The sequence below is a fragment of the Gossypium raimondii genome, chromosome 12, assembly GCF_025698545.1.
Source record: "Gossypium raimondii isolate GPD5lz chromosome 12, ASM2569854v1, whole genome shotgun sequence".
NCBI lineage: Eukaryota > Viridiplantae > Streptophyta > Magnoliopsida > Malvales > Malvaceae > Gossypium > Gossypium raimondii.
This window is the reverse complement of record NC_068576.1, coordinates 4792521-4811686: the sequence shown is the minus strand read 5'-3', so window position 1 is coordinate 4811686 and position 19166 is coordinate 4792521. Positions and strand designations below refer to the sequence as shown.

Below are 19166 nucleotides of genomic sequence, written 5' to 3'. Positions count from 1 at the left end.
AATATTAAATTGTTGATATTTAAAATTTAATAAAAATATAATTGAAATATAAGAAATTCATTTATAGATAGAACTATTACATATCAAATAAAAATAAATAAAAAAGAGATATTAGGAACAAAATTAAAAATTGAAACTGGTTGAATTTAAACAATAATGGATAATATAAAAAGCATACTTAATTAGAGCAGAATCCGACCCGGCCATGAACCCCTTTACTCTAGAGATACCAATATTTACGGATCCGATCCAACAAGAGAATTTAAAAAAGTAAAAGGAACAAGCGTGGGTAACAACAAAGCGGCAAAGCGTAGTGGCACAGAGCGAGAGTGAAAAGAGGGAAAAAGGGCCAAAATCCCAAGGTTTGGAAACTGGGAGTCCGAAAGTGAAAGGGAGCGGAGAAGATATGCAATGGCTAATACTAGTAACAGTAGAATTCTGTCGAGTTTGGTTCACGCTCTTCGTGAACGCATTGCAGCAACTCCTTCCACTCCTCCAAACAACAACCTTAGCACTTGCGCTGACGATGATGCTTTAGAGACCAAGTTCCGTGCTGTTCTTCCCAATCTTCTTAACGGCTACGTTGTTCCCTCTTCTTCTGGTATTTTTCTTTTCCTTCCTTTTCTTTTGGATCTTCATGAAATGTGGGAATTTTTACTTGCTGGGTTTTTCTTTTGGGTTTTCTCAGTTTCTTAAGTTTGGGCACTTGATTGCGAAAGAATATAAGATTTAAGTAAAAGAAGGTTAGCCTTTTAAATGGTGTTGTAAGAAAACTAAGTTTCGATGTTGTTCAAGATTCAAGTATTAAACTATAAAGAAAAGCGCTTTACTTTTTTTCCCTTTTCGTTTCTTTCTCTTTTCTGAGCGAACTGATAGCTAAGAAGTTAGCTTTTCTTTCTCTTTTTTTAATGGATTCTCATGAAATTTGCGACTTCTGCTGTAAATAATTTTATTGTTGTTGCTGTTACACTTGTTGCAGCCAATGAACGAGAAGTTATAGCTGTGCTGAAGCTCATTTCTCACACAGCAAGGAATTTTCCTGGAGTTTTTTACCATGGCAAACCTAGTGCAGTTTTGCCCCTGATTGGTCGGATATTGCCTTTTTTTGCTGAACCTGCATTTAGGTTGGCTATTTAATAACACTCCTTTGTTCAAAGCCTTTTTTAGGATTCTCTTTCATCATGCATTTGTGTTTTGTTAAATTTGTTCATTGCATTTTCGTACCTTTTCTTTTATGTTTTCCTTTCTTTTTTCCCGTATTTTCAAGAATTATCTACTTCTTTCAGTTCTCGACATGGAGTGATTTTTGAAACAGTTGGACCCCTTCTATCGCTGCTTCGTACCGGATCTCGAGATGCATATCGAACACTTTTCATCGATGCCATGTGTACCATTGAAGGTAAAAGGAGTTCTCAGCATTTCAATTGATATTATTATGGTTTCACTGCTTTCTTATGTAATTGACTAATTCTATTTTATGATTTATGTTTGGTCTAATCCATGATGCCTCTTTTATTTGGCATCCTAACCGTAATGCATATGGAAACAAAAAAGAGAACTAACACCCCTTTATATCCTTCCAGATATTTTGCATATAGCATCCCTCTCTTCGGAAAACTCAAGAATTACAGAAGCCGCCAGATTACATTTAAAGTGTTTCCATCGGTCCTTTTCCGGAAATTTAAGTGATTCTACATGTCTCTGTGATCTACCAACGAGCAATAAACCCATTGATGGCCCTGGCATCTTGATTAACCTCTTGGGCAGAGACAGGTGGCTGCCTTTTGCAACTTGGATCATAAAGTTTCTTAGCAAATGTTTAACTGAAGGAACACTATATGTAGAAGGTCTCATGAATACATCATTTGTTTCTGCTGCATGCTCTCTTTTATGTTATGGAGATGCTGATTTGCAAATGGTGGGTTTTATGTATGTTTGGCAGCGAGCTTCTTGAACACAATTTTTACATCTTGGTTATTTAGTTTGTTCACACGGTTTCTAATATCCTCTTGTTGTGGTGGCTGACAATTTAATTTTTTTGTAAGGCATGTTTTGACTTTGCACGTGTCATTGGATCAGTGATGAGTTATGACACTGTTCCTCATCAGAACTTAATCCAATCAATATCCACCATTTTAGGTGAGGACAAGGAGGGACTCCCTGTATTCAGGTGTGCCTTCTGATATCTGACGCTTATTTTACTAGAAATTATATTTGATGAATATAATGTTCCTAAGAGGACACAATCCAAATATGTAGGAACCATGTGAAATACTTAAAAAATTCTGACTCAAAGATTGACTTCTAAATCTTGGGAGTTGGGACATAACCTTATCCTGTATAGGTTTAATTAGGTTTGTGACCTTGATGGATAGTGTATTATATTGTGCCCGTTAGTTGCTAATTTCAAAAGGCAAACTTCTGATTAACATGGTTTCTTCATGGCCTATTTTATCAATTCCAAGCATCTTATGTCTCAGTAGAGTGCTTATCATTAATTAATGAGTATTAAATATTGTACTCTATCTGAAAGATTACAAAAGCTTAGTGGTCAACTCACATGGCACCTCATGGACATGTGGGTTTTAATGTTATATGAGGATTTCTGACCTTTTCCTCTTTTTTTGGGGAAATTATGGATGCCTTTTTGGAGGTTTAGATTGTGTGAGGGTTATAACTAGAGTTCTAAGTGGTTACATGCATGCTTCAATCTGATTACTTATTCTTCATAGAAAATTCTTATGTTATTGACATTTGGGGCTAATAAATTTTTTATAGCTTTAATTCTTAGTATTCTACCATTTTTACTTTTCAGGAGCTCAGCATATGATTCCTCCATAGGTGGTTGCCTTAGGGCAATGCACACTAGCTGTCCTGATGATGTTGTCAAGCTAACAGCTGAAGATTTAGTTAATATTTTCCATCGCTCAATGTGGAGAACCAAAAGCATGGAGCTCAAGGTAAACCAAGTTTCTGTACACAGTTACCTTTTTACAGTCAAACAATAAATATATGTATATGTGTGTATCTTCTGGAACTCATGTATATGCATCTCCAGGTTGCATTGTGCACTGCATATATACGGATTTCAAGAACTTGTCCCCCTCATATATGGAGGCCTGAATCTCTTATTAATGTACTTTGTTGTCCTGAGCCATGCATTTTGTTGATTGACTGTGTTCAAGTTGCTCTCTCTGTTCTTGGTCCTCATCGTGTTGGAGAGAGAACAGATCATACTAAGCTGGTTTTATCAACCTCAAGTGATAAACTAATAGCAAGTCCGAAGGTTGGGGAAAAAAGACGTATCATTGATGTTGATAATTTCGACATCAAACGCCAAAAGATAGATGGAGCAATTAAGTTTTCCAACGCTAATGTTCCACGGGATATTAAAATTACTGATATAATTTCTTATGGAAGAGAAGGATATGCCGACTTTATGCATGAGTCACTTCTTTTATTTATTGAAACTTTAAATGCTCCTAGGGTAAAAAATGATACTTTAAGACCAGATGTTGCGTTAACAGCTCTTAGCCTGCTTTCCATTGCCTTCTGTAGATATCCTCAGACCAATATGTCACACTCCATCTTTCGACAGCTGCAGTCTTGGATTCCTTGGATATGTGAGCAGGTGATCTTAGATGTGAAAAATGCAGAATTCTTTAGAACCTGCTCGTTTTCTTGGTTTCCCTTCATTTTATGTAGGTTCATGTCATGCAGGCAAAGCTAGAGAGTGCAATCACAGTTGATATTTCCGTGTACCTGGAAGGAATTCATAGCATGCTGCTTATACAAGGTAAGGCAGTGAATTTAACCTTCGTTAGAAGTTTGATTGGAACTTGACTAATTAGGAATATGGTTTATTAAAAAGCTTGTCAATTTAATGTGCCTTCTAAGTCTCAAAATGAAGAAAATAGCTTCCAATATGTTGCAGTTTCACTGAGCACGCCTCATACTCATAAATCTCATCTGTGAATGCAACAAATTGTACACCCCGTGAGATCAATTTCATAGAGACGGGTATTTGTATGAAAATTAAACCATAATTATTTAAGTCTTCTTTGCAGATATAGTTTCTGATAATCCCTCTTCTGCTCTTTACTAGTTCATATCACTCATTTCAACCCTGTTAAGCTTAATCTCAATTACATGAACAGTGACTTGAATCTTTTTCCTCATTCTGAAAATGTACTTCTTTGAAGCTTAATTATGTTTGGTATTTTCTTTTTTGGCCAGAATTATGTCTGGTATTTAATGTGGTCCGTTTCAACCATTCTTAATTAGGGTCCCATTTCTTTGAGGAAAATCTGTTTAAGAGTGAGAATGATGTGGACATAAATGTGGTGCTAAAGCTTCCATGGACCCACACTCCAGTGGTCCCCAAGCCTCATCTTCCATGGAAATCAAAACTCTTCTCTATTCAAGTTGCATCGAAGCTTGGTCCAAGCTTTAGTTCTAGAACTGGTTTTGAAGTTCTGGACTTAGCTCTTCATGATGAAGTTGAAGAAGTAAGAAAAGAAGCTCTTGTTTCCATGCCAGTTATGGTGATCTCGTCTGGTCTTGATACTCTAGCAAACATGTTTAGAAGATTGGAGTAAGTGAGAAATTGGACCTATTTCTTCATTTGCATATCTGGCAGCATTTGTAACCTTTTATAGTTTATTATGAGGTTTGGAGTCTAAAATTTCATTCAAATGCCATGTTTAAAATATGATGGATGCTAATGATGATTCCCGCTGCAGGGAAGGTATATTCTTTTATGCTTCATATATAAAGGTTTACTCTTTTGTATCATAACTAGATTCCTGCATCAAGAAGTTTGAGAATTCTTCATTAGGCTATTATCAGCCAGCTAAACAAAGTTTTAATTATTCTTTTTTCCTCATTTTGTTTGGGAAGTTTCATATATCAACTCATTTTTTTTAATGATTTCTTTGTGTTTACTCTTTTGCCTTCCTTTTGTACATGTAACACTTGTGATTAAAGTAGTTACTGTCTACTTGTGGCATGATCATTTGTTTTTCTTATAAGCAAGTTATTACAAAGGTTTGTGCGTGCAATACAAACTTTTAGTAATAGGATCTATGACATCGTGAGTATTGAGACCAGTGAATTTCAATGATAGCTGGTTGTTCAAATAGGTTAATTGTAAACTCCTTTCATATGTTAGTTTGAGGAGCCTGCCTAGCATGTTGAGTGTGAGAGTCTCATGTTCTATTATTTGTTTTGATCACTTGGAATGTGGATAAAAAATTCTATGCTAATCTTTATTTTATTTCTAAGGGAGGGGTGGTGAAGAGGGGATGGGTATCTTATCTTTTGGATAAAATGATTATTGCAAAGATTCCTGACTTGAACACATTTGCTGTATCTTCCATCCTTTGAATAAACAGGTCCTTGGAGAAAGATAAGCATGAAAAGGTTAAGAAAGTGATTCCTTACTGTCTTGGATTTTTATCATGCCTCTATGGATCTTACCGTGGTGTTGACGGAACACAAAGATGTTCCTGCAAATTATTTTTAAACATCAAAGATGAGAGACAGATTGAGACTTTAGATTATTTGTTAGAAGGATTTTGGTGTTCAAAGTGTGATGGTAGTGTGTTGCACAAAGATGAGCCTAATTCTAGAGTCATGCTTCCGCTGGAACCAAATAGTTTGGGGAGTAGTCGCAGTTTTGATTTTGCTCATTTTTATTCTTTATATATTAATCTGCTTTTTGATGAGTCTTCCGAAGAGGTTCAGCTTGCCTGTGTAGCAGCTATTCGAAGGGTTGTTTTACATGGCCCCCAGGATGCTCTGTTTAAAATGAGAACAGAGTGGGTTAAATGCATTGATTTTCTGCTGCTCAACAGAAAGAAGTCCATAAGAGAAGCATTCTGCACTCAGATTAGTTCGTTCCTTCAAGATCCAATAGTGAGTTTTCTATTTTCAGATGGGAATGGTTCAAGTAAAAGCAGTGAGGAAAACTTCTTGGATATGATTAAAAATGCTCTGGCAGCCACTGAAGATCCCCAGATAATAGAGACTCTTCTGGAATCCACTGCAGAAATTATGATGGCAGTTGATGTTTATAGTAAACTCTTCCTGTTTTCCCTGATCTTATTGGTTGATCAACTGGACAATCTATACTTGACTGTAAAATTGAATGCATCACGATTAATACACAAATCTTGCTGTTTCCATTTTAATGGAGGCTTTGAACTATTGCTTTCTAAAGCTGTTTATATTCGCAATGAGCTGTTTGATTATCTATCTATCAGGCTTGCAAGCCGTCCGAAAATGGTGAAAGAGTTTGCAGAGGCAGTTCTTGGTGTTGAAACTAAAGAGCTACTTAACAAGATGATTCCTGTTGTTCTTCCAAAGCTTGTAGTGTCACAGCGGGATAACAATCAAGCAGTTGACACGTTATATGAGTTGGCCAAGTGCTTAAACACCGATGTGGTACCTCTGATAGTAAATTGGCTGCCAAAAGTGCTTGCCTTTGCTCTCCACCAAGCAGATGAGAAGGAGTTGTTTTCTGCTTTACAATTTTACCATGCACAAATTGGCTCTAATAACCAAGAAATTTTTGCAGCTGCATTGCCTGCACTTTTGGATGAACTTATATGCTTTCTTGATGGCGGTGATTTGAATGAAATAAATAGTAGGTATAAACCTCCATCCTATCTAAGAATCTTGTGAATAAAATTATCGAATGTTAAATACGTTTATTAATTATTTTCCTCTTTTTTCTGAAATACCCCCTTATATCATTTGCATGAACTTTACTAAGTGTTTGTTTGTGATTGGTGCATGTTGGCTTGACTTTGCACAGATGTCTGTTGTTTACTTCTTTTCACATGCTCTGTGCACATATCCTTCATTCTAAATCATTTATATTGTGTTTTCTTTTTGGATGACAGCCAACATTTCAATGCTTTATTGATGGCACAGAAAATGTTTTAAGTATTGGAGGGCACAATACTGATCATGATTGCTTTCTGTATAGGTTAGATAGAGTGCCTCACATGATAAAAAAGGTTGCTAGAGTGCTGACTGATGCTGAGGATCTTCCAGGCTTCTTGAGGAATCATTTTGTGGGCCTCCTTAACAGTATCGACAGAAAAATGCTCCATTCAGAGGATTTTTCACTGCAGAAGCAAGCTTTGAAACGTATTGAGATGCTAATCAAAATGATGGGTTCTCACCTGAATACCTACGTGCCAAAGTTAATGGTGATTCTCATGCATGCTATTGGTAAAGAATCACTCCAATCTGAAGGACTCTCTGTATTGCATTATTTCATTGTGCAGTTGGCAATGGTATCACCGTCTAGCACTAAACATGTAATTTCTCAAGTTTTTGCTGCTCTTATACCCTTGTTGGAGAAAGATACAGAAAATTCGTCTGCTCATTTGCATAAGGTAGTGGAAATTCTAGAAGAACTTGTATTAAAGAACAGGGTTATTTTGAAGGAGCATATTCATGAGTTTCCTCTTTTGCCCAGTATTCTGGCTTTAACGGAAGTGAACAAAGCTATACAAGAAGCCCGTGGAGCAATGACCCTGAAGAATCAATTACGAGATGTTGTTGCTGGTCTGAATCATGAGAATCTGAATGTAAGATATATGGTTGTGACTGAGTTGAGCAAGTTGCTGAAATTAAGAAAGGAGGATGTTGCAGCTCTGGTAAATGGTGAAGGTGGTTCGGACATGGATATTTTGAGCTCTTTGATCACATCTTTGCTCAGAGGTTGTGCTGAGGAATCAAGGACTGTAGTAGGACAGCGGCTGAAATTAATATGTGCTGATTGCCTTGGAGCTCTTGGTGCAGTTGATCCTGCAAAATTAAGGAATGTTTCATGTCAACGCTTTAAAATTCAATGCTCAGATGATGACCTTATTTTTGAGTTGATCCATAAGCATCTAGCAAGGGCTTTCAGGGCGGCGCCTGATACAGTTGTTCAGGATTCTGCTGCTTTAGCTATACAAGAGCTTTTAAAGATTGCAGGTTGTGAGGCATCACTGGATGAGAATGCTGCTTCTATGTCACAGACTAAGAAGGATAAGGAACCTCTAAAAACCAGTTCCTTGGGGATCAAAACTTCTTATAGTAGCAGTGGGAACAGTAGTAGGGGTCAGAAATTATGGGATCGGTTTTCTAATTATGTTAAAGAGATAATTGCCCCTTGCTTAACCTCTAGATTTCAGCTTCCAAACATGGCTGATTCTGCATCTGCTGGACCAATTTATAGGCCTTCTATGTCATTCAGAAGGTGGATTTTCTCTTGGATAAAAAAGCTGACTGCACATGCAATTGGATCTCGTGCAAGCATTTTTAATGCTTGTCGAGGCATAGTTCGCCATGATATGCAAACAGCAATGTATCTGTTGCCATATTTAGTCCTCAATGCTGTCTGTCATGGCACAGAAGAGGCACGGCATGGTATTACAGAAGAAATCCAATCAGTTCTTAATGCTGCAGCTTCAGAGAACAGTGGAGCTGCTGTTTATGGAGTCAGTGGTCGACAAAGTGAAGTTTGCATTCAAGCAGTTTTTACTCTTCTTGATAATCTTGGTCAGTGGGTGGATGATGTTAAACAAGAGCTTGCTCTCTCTCAGTCTTTATCATCAGCTTCAAGGCAGCAGGCATCCAAGTCAAAGGATCAAAGTTTGGCTTTATCTGCAAGTCAAGATCAACTTCTTGTACAGTGTAAATATGTTTCTGAGCTTTTAAGTGCAATTCCAAAGGTTACCCTTGCTAGGGCTTCCTTCAGGTGTCAGGCTTATGCAAGGTCTTTAATGTATTTTGAATCTTTTGTGAGAGGAAGATCAGGTTCCTTTAATCCTGCTTCCGAGAGAAGTGGCATTTTTGAGGATGAAGATATTTCATATCTAATGGAAATATACAGTTGTCTGGATGAGCCTGATGGATTGTCAGGACTAGCATGCTTACGTAAGTCGCACAGTTTACAAGATCAGCTCTTAATAAACAAAAAGGCTGGAAACTGGGCAGAAGTTTTGACAGTTTGTGAGCAGGCCTTGCAGATGGAACCGACCTCTGTTCAGAGGCATTCTGATGTTCTCAACTGTTTATTAAACATGTGCCATCTTCAGGCCATGGTTACTCATGTGGATGGCTTAATTTCAAGAATACCCAAATACAAGAAAACATGGTGCATGCAAGGTGTGCAGGCTGCATGGAGGCTTGGAAGGTGGGACCTGATGAATGAGTACCTTAGTGGAGCAGATGAAGAGGGCTTACTATGCAGCAGCTCTGAAAGTAATGCTTCTTTTGACCTTGATGTCGCAAAGATTCTGCAGGCAATGATGAAGAGGGATCAATTCTCTGTTGCGGAGAAAATTGCACTATCCAAACAATCTCTCATTGCTCCTTTGGCTGCTGCTGGCATGGATTCTTACACACGGGCTTATCCAATTATTGTCAAACTTCACTTGCTACGAGAGCTAGAGGACTTCCATACTCTTCTCATCGATGAATCTTTCCTGGACAAATCATTTCATTTGGGTGATTTCGGATTTTCAAAAGTCATGGAGAACTGGGAGAGTCGACTCAGATTTACACAACCATCACTCTGGGCAAGGGAGCCATTGTTGGCTTTCAGGAGACTGGTTTTTGGTGCTAGTAACCTTGGTGCTCAAGTTGGTTACTGTTGGCTTCAATATGCGAAGCTCTGTCGTTTGGCTGGCCACTATGAAACAGCCAACCAAGCAATTCTAGAGGCACAGGCTTCTGGTGCGCCTAATGTTCACATGGAAAAGGCTAAGCTTCTTTGGAGTACTAGGCGCTCTGATGGTGCCATTGCTGAGTTGCAGCAATCTCTTCTGAACATGCCAGTGGAGGTTGTAGGCTCTGCAGCAATATCATCAATTACTAGCCTTTCACTGGTTCCGCTAAACCCACAACCTTTACCTGGTGATACTCTAGCTATGAATGAGAACCAAGAGATTGCAAAGACCCTCCTCCTGTATTCTAGGTGGATTCATTACACTGGGCAGAAACAGAAGGAGGATGTGATAAGTCTTTATTCAAGGGTGAGGGAACTGCAACCCAAGTGGGAGAAAGGGTACTTTTATATGGCTAAATATTGTGATGAAGTACTTGTTGATGCCAGGAAACGTCAAGAAGAGAATTTTGAGCTAGGTCCCAGGATGATTCCCTCAGCTTCTGCCATTGCTCCTCCTTCAAACTCAAACACTGAGAAATACTGGTGGTATTATCTTCCTGACGTACTGTTATTCTATGCAAAGGGGCTTCATCGGGGCCACAAGAATCTGTTTCAAGCACTTCCAAGGTTGTTAACCTTGTGGTTTGACTTTGGGAGTATTTATCAGCGAAGTTCAGCTGCCTCTAATAGGGATTTGAAAAACGTCCAAGGGAAGGTAGGCTCAACACTTCAGAATGAACTTTTATCTCTGATTTCTTATAAGTGTGGTGACACTTTTTGGAGCTATTCCTTAACGATTGACACTTAATTGATTCATCATTTGGCAGGTAACTAGTATAATGCGAGGCTGTTTGAAAGATTTGCCAACTTATCAATGGTTAACAGTCTTACCTCAGCTGGTGTCTAGAATTTGCCACCAAAATGAAGATATTGTTAAACTGGTCAAAAACATCATCATTTCTGTTGTCCGGCAATATCCACAACAAGCACTATGGATTATGGCAGCAGTTTCAAAGTCCACAGTTCCTTCTAGGCGGGAAGCAGCTGCAGAAATCATTCAAGTTGCACGAAAAGCATTTAGCCTAGGAACTAATGGCAATAATTTGTTTTTGCAGTTTGCTAGCCTGGTTGATCATCTTATCAAGCTGTGTTTCCATGCGGGCCAGCCAAAATCGAGGACTATTAATATCTCAACCGAATTTAGTGCATTGAAAAGGATGATGCCTCTTGGAATTATCATGCCAATTCAACAATCTCTTACTGTCAGTCTGCCAACCTATGATGTGGATCTCACTGAATCTCTTTCTTCTGATATCTTTGCTGGTGTGGAGCTTCCTACGATATCTGGCATAGCTGATGAGGCTGAGATTCTTTCATCACTTCAGCGGCCTAAGAAAGTACGTAATTCACATTTCCTGCTTTTCCAAAGGAGGGAAATTTTTTCTTTAATATATTTTCTTGTGCTTGTTTATTTTGGTTGGAGATAAGGTTGTCTGAGAAGGTATTACAAAGTTTAAATTAGATTTCCCATATTTGTACAACAGGGATAGAGTTGGAAATGCCATGTGTAGCCCACTTTATCGAATTATGCTCTTATTCTGTTTGTTTTTTTTTTTTAAAATATAGTCTGGTCTAGATTCAGTACTTCAAGTCAGGGAGACTTCTGAACTAGATAGTTATGTCATGTGCTTCAGTAGTTCTTTTAGGGTTTTATGGTATTGGTGGATGTGTTCTCTATCACATTCTCTCAACCAACTGCCTGTGGATTCTAAATAGTGAAATGCTACATCTTTGTAACCTTGATGCCATTGTTGTATTTTCAGATTGTATTATTGGGCAGTGATGGCATTGAACGTCCATTCCTTTGCAAGCCCAAAGATGACCTCAGGAAAGATGCCCGCATGATGGAGTTTACTGCAATGATAAACCGTTTACTATCAAAATATCCTGAAAGCCGTAGGAGGAAGCTTTACATTCGTACATTTGCAGTGATTCCTCTTACAGAGGACTGTGGCATGGTGGAATGGGTACCCCATACTCGAGGCCTCCGGCATATTCTTCAAGACATTTACATCACATGTGGCAAATTTGACAGGCAGAAAACAAATCCCCAAATTAAACGGATTTATGATCAATGCTCTGGTAAAATACCGGAAGATGAGATGTTGAAGAACAAGATTCTTCCAATGTTCCCACCAGTTTTCCACCAATGGTTTTTAACTACTTTTTCAGAGCCTGCTGCTTGGTTTAGAGCTCGAGTTGCTTATGCTCACACAACAGCTGTTTGGTCCATGGTTGGGCATATTGTGGGTCTGGGTGACCGACATGGGGAGAACATTCTTTTCGATTCTACCACAGGTGACTGTGTTCACGTTGATTTTAGTTGCTTATTTGATAAGGGGTTGCAATTGGAGAAGCCTGAGCTGGTGCCTTTCAGGCTAACGCAGGTAAATGGTCTTTAGTACATGCAATTTTTGCACAATCACTGGATTCTGTGGTATGTTGACATTTTATGTTTCTACATGCAATTACTTGAATTTGTTGAATGACAATCTTAGTCTTATTCCCAATCTTGTTTTCCAGAATATAGTAGCGCATTGATTGTAATTTTCAGATCACATGCATTTTAATGCTCTGTTTTCATTTGTGTTGTTTTCATTTAACATGGAACCCACAGAACATGATTGATGGACTGGGCATCACTGGATATGAGGGCATCTTTTTGAGGATTTGTGAAATAACACTTTCAGTTCTGAGGACACATAGGGAGACCTTGATGAGTGTTCTTGAAACTTTCATTCATGATCCTCTTGTAGAGTGGACAAAATCTCACAAATCCAGTGGTGTAGAAGTTCAGAATCCACATGCACAGGTTTGGATCATCTCTTCTGCACTTGGTTCATTATTTGCACCTTTTAACTAGTTCAACATTGTCATGCAAAAAGGTTTATGGAATACTCTATAGCCTAACAACTAAAGCATGCGTGTGTTTGTTGTGGTGCAGCGGGCCATAAGCAATATTGAGGCAAGGTTGCAAGGAGTGGTTGTCGGTGTAGGAGCAGCACCGTCTCTACCGCTAGCTGTAGAAGGTCAGGCTCGTCGTTTGATTGCAGAGGCAGTTTCTCACAAGAATCTTGGAAAGATGTATATATGGTGGATGCCATGGTTTTAGCAACTATGTAAAAATATCTTGGAACGTTGTATATATAGATGATATTGTTGTAGTAAAGTTTTTGGTTGGTGTAAGATTAAATGAAACTGTTAAAACCCTCATGCTTCGCTTGGGAGGATGTAACTTCCATCTTTCTAAATACAAATTGATTAAATCATATTTTTGTTTGGAACGGAGGTGGCCCAAGTTCATGTTCTGTTGGTACCTTAACTTTTTTGGTACTCTATTATGTATTTTAGCTCAAAATTTTAACTTCCATTTAGAAAAAAAAATGTTCAACCTATCAAGGAATGTGAAGGTAAGGCAAATTATCAATAAAAGCTCCTTTATTTTTAAAATTATTGAAATGGACCAGGTTCTAAATTAACTACTGGAATGGGCCAATTTCCTTTAAATTGCATCTACGTCAGCGCGTTGTTAGGGGATAAAGCAGGAAAATGCTTTCTCAAGGAAGCGCTTTGTGTCCACGTGGATAAAGCGCTTCCTTGAGGAAGTGTTTTGCCCCCTTTTTAGGGTTAGGGTTTTCTACAATTAGGGTTAGGATTTTGGGATTTTTAGATTTTAGGGTTTTAAGGAAAAAATTAAATAAATAAGGGTTTAGGGTTTAGGTTTTCTTAATTAAATTAATTATAAATTTTAAAAAAATTAGATTAGGGTTTAGTGTTTATGGTTTTTAAGGAAAAATCAAATAAATTAGGGTTTAGGTTACTTGAGTAAATTAATTATAAATTTAAAAAAATTAGATTAGGATTTAGTGTTTAGGATTTTAAGAAAAAATTAAATAAATTAGGGTTTAGAGTTACTTGAGTAAATTAAGTATAAATTTTTAAAAATTAGATTAGGGTTTAGGGTTTTAAGAAAAAAATCAAATAAATTAGGGTTTAGGGTTACTTGAGTAAATTAATTATAATTTTAGAAAATAAATTAGGGTTTAATGTTTAGGATTTTTAATAAAAAATTAAATAAATTAGGGTTTGGGGTTTAAGGTCACTTAATTAAATTATTTTTTAATTTAAAAAAGCTCCCACGTGGACGCTCTTTTGCTACAGTAGTTCCTGAAAATATAATTTTGAGAAGACGTTTCTGAGCAAATAGTGTCAAAAACGCCTTAAGCAGGATGCATTGTTAGCAAAAGTACTGAAAGAAGCTCTCACGTGGACGCTCTTTTGCTACAGTAGTTTTTGAAAAAATAATTTTTAGAAGATGTTTCTGAGCAAATAGTGTAAAAAATGCTTCAAGCAGGATGCAATGTCAGAAAAAGTACTAAAAGAAGCTCCCACGTGGACGCTCTTTTGCTACAGTAGTTCCTATTTGGCCTGAGGCTATAAATGAGCCAAATTTTTTTCTCAGGTTGCATAAGTTACAACAAAAAAAATTAGAGAGGCTAAGAAGGATAGAAATTGAAGATGAGTGAACGTATTAGTGCTGTTATTTACTATGATAGTGAGGTTCGTCACACCGAGAACGGTGTTGTTTTTTTATAGGAGATTACAGTGCCATTGGTTTTTAACCAGAACATAGATTTGACAGAACTTCGTAAAAGAATTAGGCGTAAAATATTCAGAACGACGCCAATGAAAGTTTTGTCTATTAGGTATCGATTTTGTGTTTCTGTTGATCCAGTGACATATGACTCGTTCGACATCAAAGGTGTTTGTAGCTTGGAGGCAATGGTGCAGACTCATCTCGCTAGTGGAGCATCCTATATTGAGTTATATGTACAATTTGCATCACCAAATGATGCATTTGCGACTGCTGTTCGAGAGGAATACACGACTCCTGCCTGACAATCCGTTAGTGGGTTACAAAACACGGAACCGCCCGTGTTTGGCAGCAGTATGGAATACACAACCCCTGCACGACACTTCGTCAGTGGATGGGACATGCACCTCGGTGGGTTGATGTTTGATGCTGGAAATATGTACTGGGGAACGGCATCAACTTCTAGTTATTGATAATCTACATCCAATTGGGGATGTTATGAAACGCCCCTAGCTTAATACTACCCATGGTGGAGGCAGATACCATGACTTCAGTGCCGGTCTTAATTGCCAATATTCGTAGCCAAATGGGGTACACGCCCTCTTACCGCAAGGCTTGGATAGCTAAGCAAAAGGCATTGGAGAAGATGCATAGTGGGTAGGACGCTTCATATAATGAAATATGGCAGTGGTGTCAAGTGCTAGAGAGATACGTCTCAAGTTGCATAACAGACCTTGAAACGGAACATGCGTACTACAACGACCGATTGCTCTGTGGATGCCAAGTGTTCAAACGTCTGTTCTAGACCTTTAAGCAATGCCGAGACGCATTTCTATACTACAAGCCATTGGTACAAATTGATGGTACCTTTATGTTTAATAGATATACCCATCGGCTATTGCTAGCAGTGGCACAAGATGACAGTGGGAGAATTCTTCCACTTGCGTTTGCAATAACACCGGGGGAGTCAACTGATGATTGAGATTTCTTTCTATCTAGGTTATGGAGGCATGTGTGCCCCCAACCTGATATCTGCGTTATTTCGAATCGGGGCACTGGAATACTAACTGCAATTGACCGATAGGGAAGCCTATGACAGCGCATACACCATCGGCACGTTGCTTCCAACTACTACAATCAATATCTATCTAAAAGTGAACGACGACAAGTGACCAACATGGGTATTTAGTCTCTATTAATATAATTTCGTTTGTCATTTTGAATTTATTCTAAATGAAAGAGTGGCATGTAATTTCACTATGAACTTATATTGGCAGGGTATGAAACAAGTAAAGACCGTTTTCATGAGATGTTGGCAGTTTTACGTTCAGTTAACGACGAAGGCACGAACTACCTTTGTAACATACCTTTTGAACAGTGGACACAAGCATATGACGGCGGTCTACGATATGGTCATATGACCTCAAACCTGGTTGAATTCATAAATTCTATTCTAAAAGGAACGCGCCATTTACCGATAACATCGGTTGTGCGAGAGACATATTTTCGTTTAGCAGCTCTATTTTCAAAGCGAGCAGCGAGTTATACAGGCCAAATGCAGGGAGGCCATGTATGGTACAGGAAGGTATTGCAAGAAATTAAAAAGATGAATACGCGAACGAACACCATGCACACAGTGTGTCACGATCGAGATAACTTATGGTTTCGTGTGATGGAGTTTGACAGACCGCACCAAGGTATTACTGGCGGGCAATATCGTGTACACTTGAGAAATAGGACTTGCGACTCACTTCGTTATCCATGCGCTCATGTAATTGCAGCTTGTCAGAATCTCCGTCTAGATCCCATGAGCTATGTCGATGAAGTGTACAAATTAGAATACATGTACAACGTCTGGAGACACGTATTCCCTCCGGTCCCAGATGAACGTAAGTGGCCGTCTGTATCGCTTGCTCCCTTTAAGCTGTTACCGGATAGAGAATTGCGTCGGAAACCAAAGGGTCGACCTTGCTCGACTAGAATACATAACAATATAGGTATCCGAGAAACAACCAATCAACAGAAGTTGTGCGGATGGTGTAGGAACCCAGGCCATACAAGTAGATCATGTCCAAATCGCAATAGTTGATAGTTGATGTAAAAAATTATGTTGTATTATTTATATTTTATTAAATGAAATAATATAAAAATATTCAAAATATTTCCTTATTTAAAATAATTTATATTTTATTAAAAATATAAAAGTAAATTACAATTACTTTATTCAAAACAACCTTTCATTTTATTATATTGAATAATATAAAATATTCAAAATGTTTGTACAAATATATTAAAATATAAAAGTAAATTACAATTACTTTATTCAAAACAACCTTTTATTTTATTACATGAAATAATATAAAAATATTCAAAAAATTTGTACAAATATATTAAAATAAAAATCAATGTCCGTGCCCGCCGGATTCAGTGCCACATGGAGGTCATCGAAGGTTACATGCTGGATTCCTCCTTTGTCCAGCTTTGGGCGGGGGTTGTGGTTGCTCTGGCAGGGATTCTGGTTCCTCCGGTAAGGGATCTGGTTATCGGTGTTGGGAGGATGACACACCTTGATAGAATATTGACTGCGGAGGTGTTTGCATCACCAATGGAAAATGTGTTTGAAAATCATAAGGTGATGGGGATTGGTAAAAAGAAGAGCTCCCCGACGGCCCCTCGTGTGATCCTTCATGTGACGGCGGCCTATAGATCGGCGGTCCACTCGGAGTAATCGAAAATGGAAATGAACCGGGCCATTCATTCCAACCTGCCATAGGACTAGAAAAAGGAAACATATAAGGGTTAAGATACATAAAAGGACTAGGATACGCACCTGGCATCATCTGAAAAGGCTGTGCTGTGGGTGTCATCGGTTGAAATGTTGGGCCCGGTGACTGTGTAGGTGCTGTTGTTGAGCCTGGTGATTGTGTGGGCACTATTGATGGGCCTGTGTCGTCGTCCCTTCTTCTTGGATTTAAAGGGACATGTCGTTCCCTTTGGACACGCAATTGTTACCGGCTCTCCTCTTCCGACAGTAAATATGGCTTGCCATAGATCCTAAACCATTGCATGTATTCCGGCATGCACGCTAAATCTGGAACGATGATCGGTTCCCAAGTAGGTATATAGTCATACCAATCTTCCCACATTTGGATATAGTGTGACCAGAATCTCGGCCAATCCGTATGCAATTTTCGTAAGTTGATTCTGTGATGATCATCCAACACCTTAGATGCCACGGGAATCGGTTGTCGGAATCTAAATTGTCGTAATACTCTGTCTGACTGGTGCATCTCTATGATCGCAATGTTGACTAATGAGACCTTCACAAGCCAAGCGTTCAAATTTTGCAAGTATTCATTCGGAATTACTACCCGAATTGTCGGATCCTCGTATGGTGTCCATTGAAACTATATGAACATGATGGAAATATTAGTTATATACATAATATTAAACACTAAATACTAAATACAAATCGACTATCTCATTATGCATATCTATTTTATTTAATACTTACTTGTGCTTCCGATCGTTGGTCTAATAGAAGTCGTATATCTTCAAAAGAGGTAGGTAATCCAACATAACTTACCAAATGGTTCCACCTAATTAAATAAATTTTTAGCATACGATTATATTTTAAATCTACGTAATAATTGTAAAATCTAATATAAAATTTACCTCGTTATGAGTGGGAATGTATATGGGTGGTCCACTCGAGGACGTAAAAATGAAAAGCGAAACCGTGCCCATGATTGCAGTAGTGATAGGCAACCTCCGATTTTCACTTTATTCGGTCGTGTCGCCCCACACATCTCCCGGTACAATGTTGCCAACACGGCAGACCCCTAACTAAATTCACCACCTGCTCTAAAATCAATGAGTTTTAGCAGCCATCTCAAATGTACAAGGTTTCGTAACAAGTCTGGCATCAGATAACCTCTAATTATCTCAAGAATGTATCACCGAGCATATCGTATTCTTTCTAGTTCGATAGAATCATCATCCGGCTCCGGAAATGTGTCTCGTAACCAGCCCATCTCGATCCGACCTCCGTTAATATTATCCGGAATAGCACCCAAAAGCTCGTAGCATACTGCTCCCCAATCACCAGATTGAATGAACCCGATGACTGCGTACCTGTCCATTGGCAATCCCAATTGCAAATTCACGTCTTTCAAAGTGATAGTACACTCTCCACATGGAAGATGGAATGTGTACGTCTCGGGTCTCCACCTCTCTATCAACGCACTAATGAGTTTCGGGTCCAACTTGGACCCCCGGCCTATCGTCGACACGTGCCAAAAACCCGCTTCTCACAGGTAATTCTCTATCAACGGTGATGGAGGACCAAACATATTACGGATATAGCATTGCAATATCCGATCTACACACTTTTATAAGAAATAATAAAATAAAATTATTTAAAATTGCATAAATGAAAAAAATATTAAATAATATTTAAAAATTAAATTTAACACTTACCATTTACATTTTTTCGACGGATATGTGTTTATCATCGAGACGAATTAATTCTCCGGCCATTGCTAACACGATCAATTTTTTTATTTAAAAAAATAAATTTTAAAAAATAAATTCAAAAAAATAAAATTACAGACTTTTTCGAAAAAAATTAAAGAGAGCTTTGAGAGAAATTTGAGAGAATATTGAAAGATTGAAGATGGAAAGGATTTAAGTGTAAAAAAATAAAAGGGGGATTTTATAGTTTTTTTTACCGTTGGGGTTACCAACAGTCAAGAAAATAGTCGTTGGGGACTGTAGTAGACATGGGCAAAACGCAAACTCAAGAAAGCGCTTTGTTCACGTGGACACAAAGCGCGCCCTCAA

The 19166-nt window shown here is 38.2% G+C and overlaps 1 protein-coding gene across 3 annotated transcripts; it reads left to right on the top strand.

The window, feature by feature from the left end:
* Positions 1-290: 290 nt before the first annotated feature.
* On the top strand, positions 291-13014 carry LOC105762955 (serine/threonine-protein kinase ATR). 3 transcript variants are annotated; one of them, XM_012580947.2, is made up of 15 exons: positions 291-601; positions 980-1124; positions 1287-1399; positions 1584-1918; positions 2046-2170; positions 2816-2960; positions 3059-3631; positions 3721-3796; positions 4285-4594; positions 5394-6650; positions 6992-10385; positions 10498-11067; positions 11494-12117; positions 12348-12542; positions 12675-13014. In XM_012580947.2, exons 1-15 carry the CDS (start codon positions 412-414, stop codon positions 12840-12842), a joined length of 8220 nt encoding a protein of 2739 aa, XP_012436401.1. In that variant the 5' UTR covers positions 291-411; the 3' UTR covers positions 12843-13014. The 3 variants fall into 3 exon arrangements, with proteins under 3 accessions (XP_012436401.1, XP_012436405.1, XP_012436407.1); XM_012580951.2 differs by lacking the exons at positions 291-601; positions 980-1124; positions 1287-1399 and having other exon boundaries at positions 1661-1773; XM_012580953.2 differs by lacking the exons at positions 291-601; positions 980-1124; positions 1287-1399; positions 1584-1918; positions 2046-2170 and having other exon boundaries at positions 2841-2960; positions 3559-3631.
* The last annotated feature ends 6152 nt before the right edge of the window (positions 13015-19166 follow it).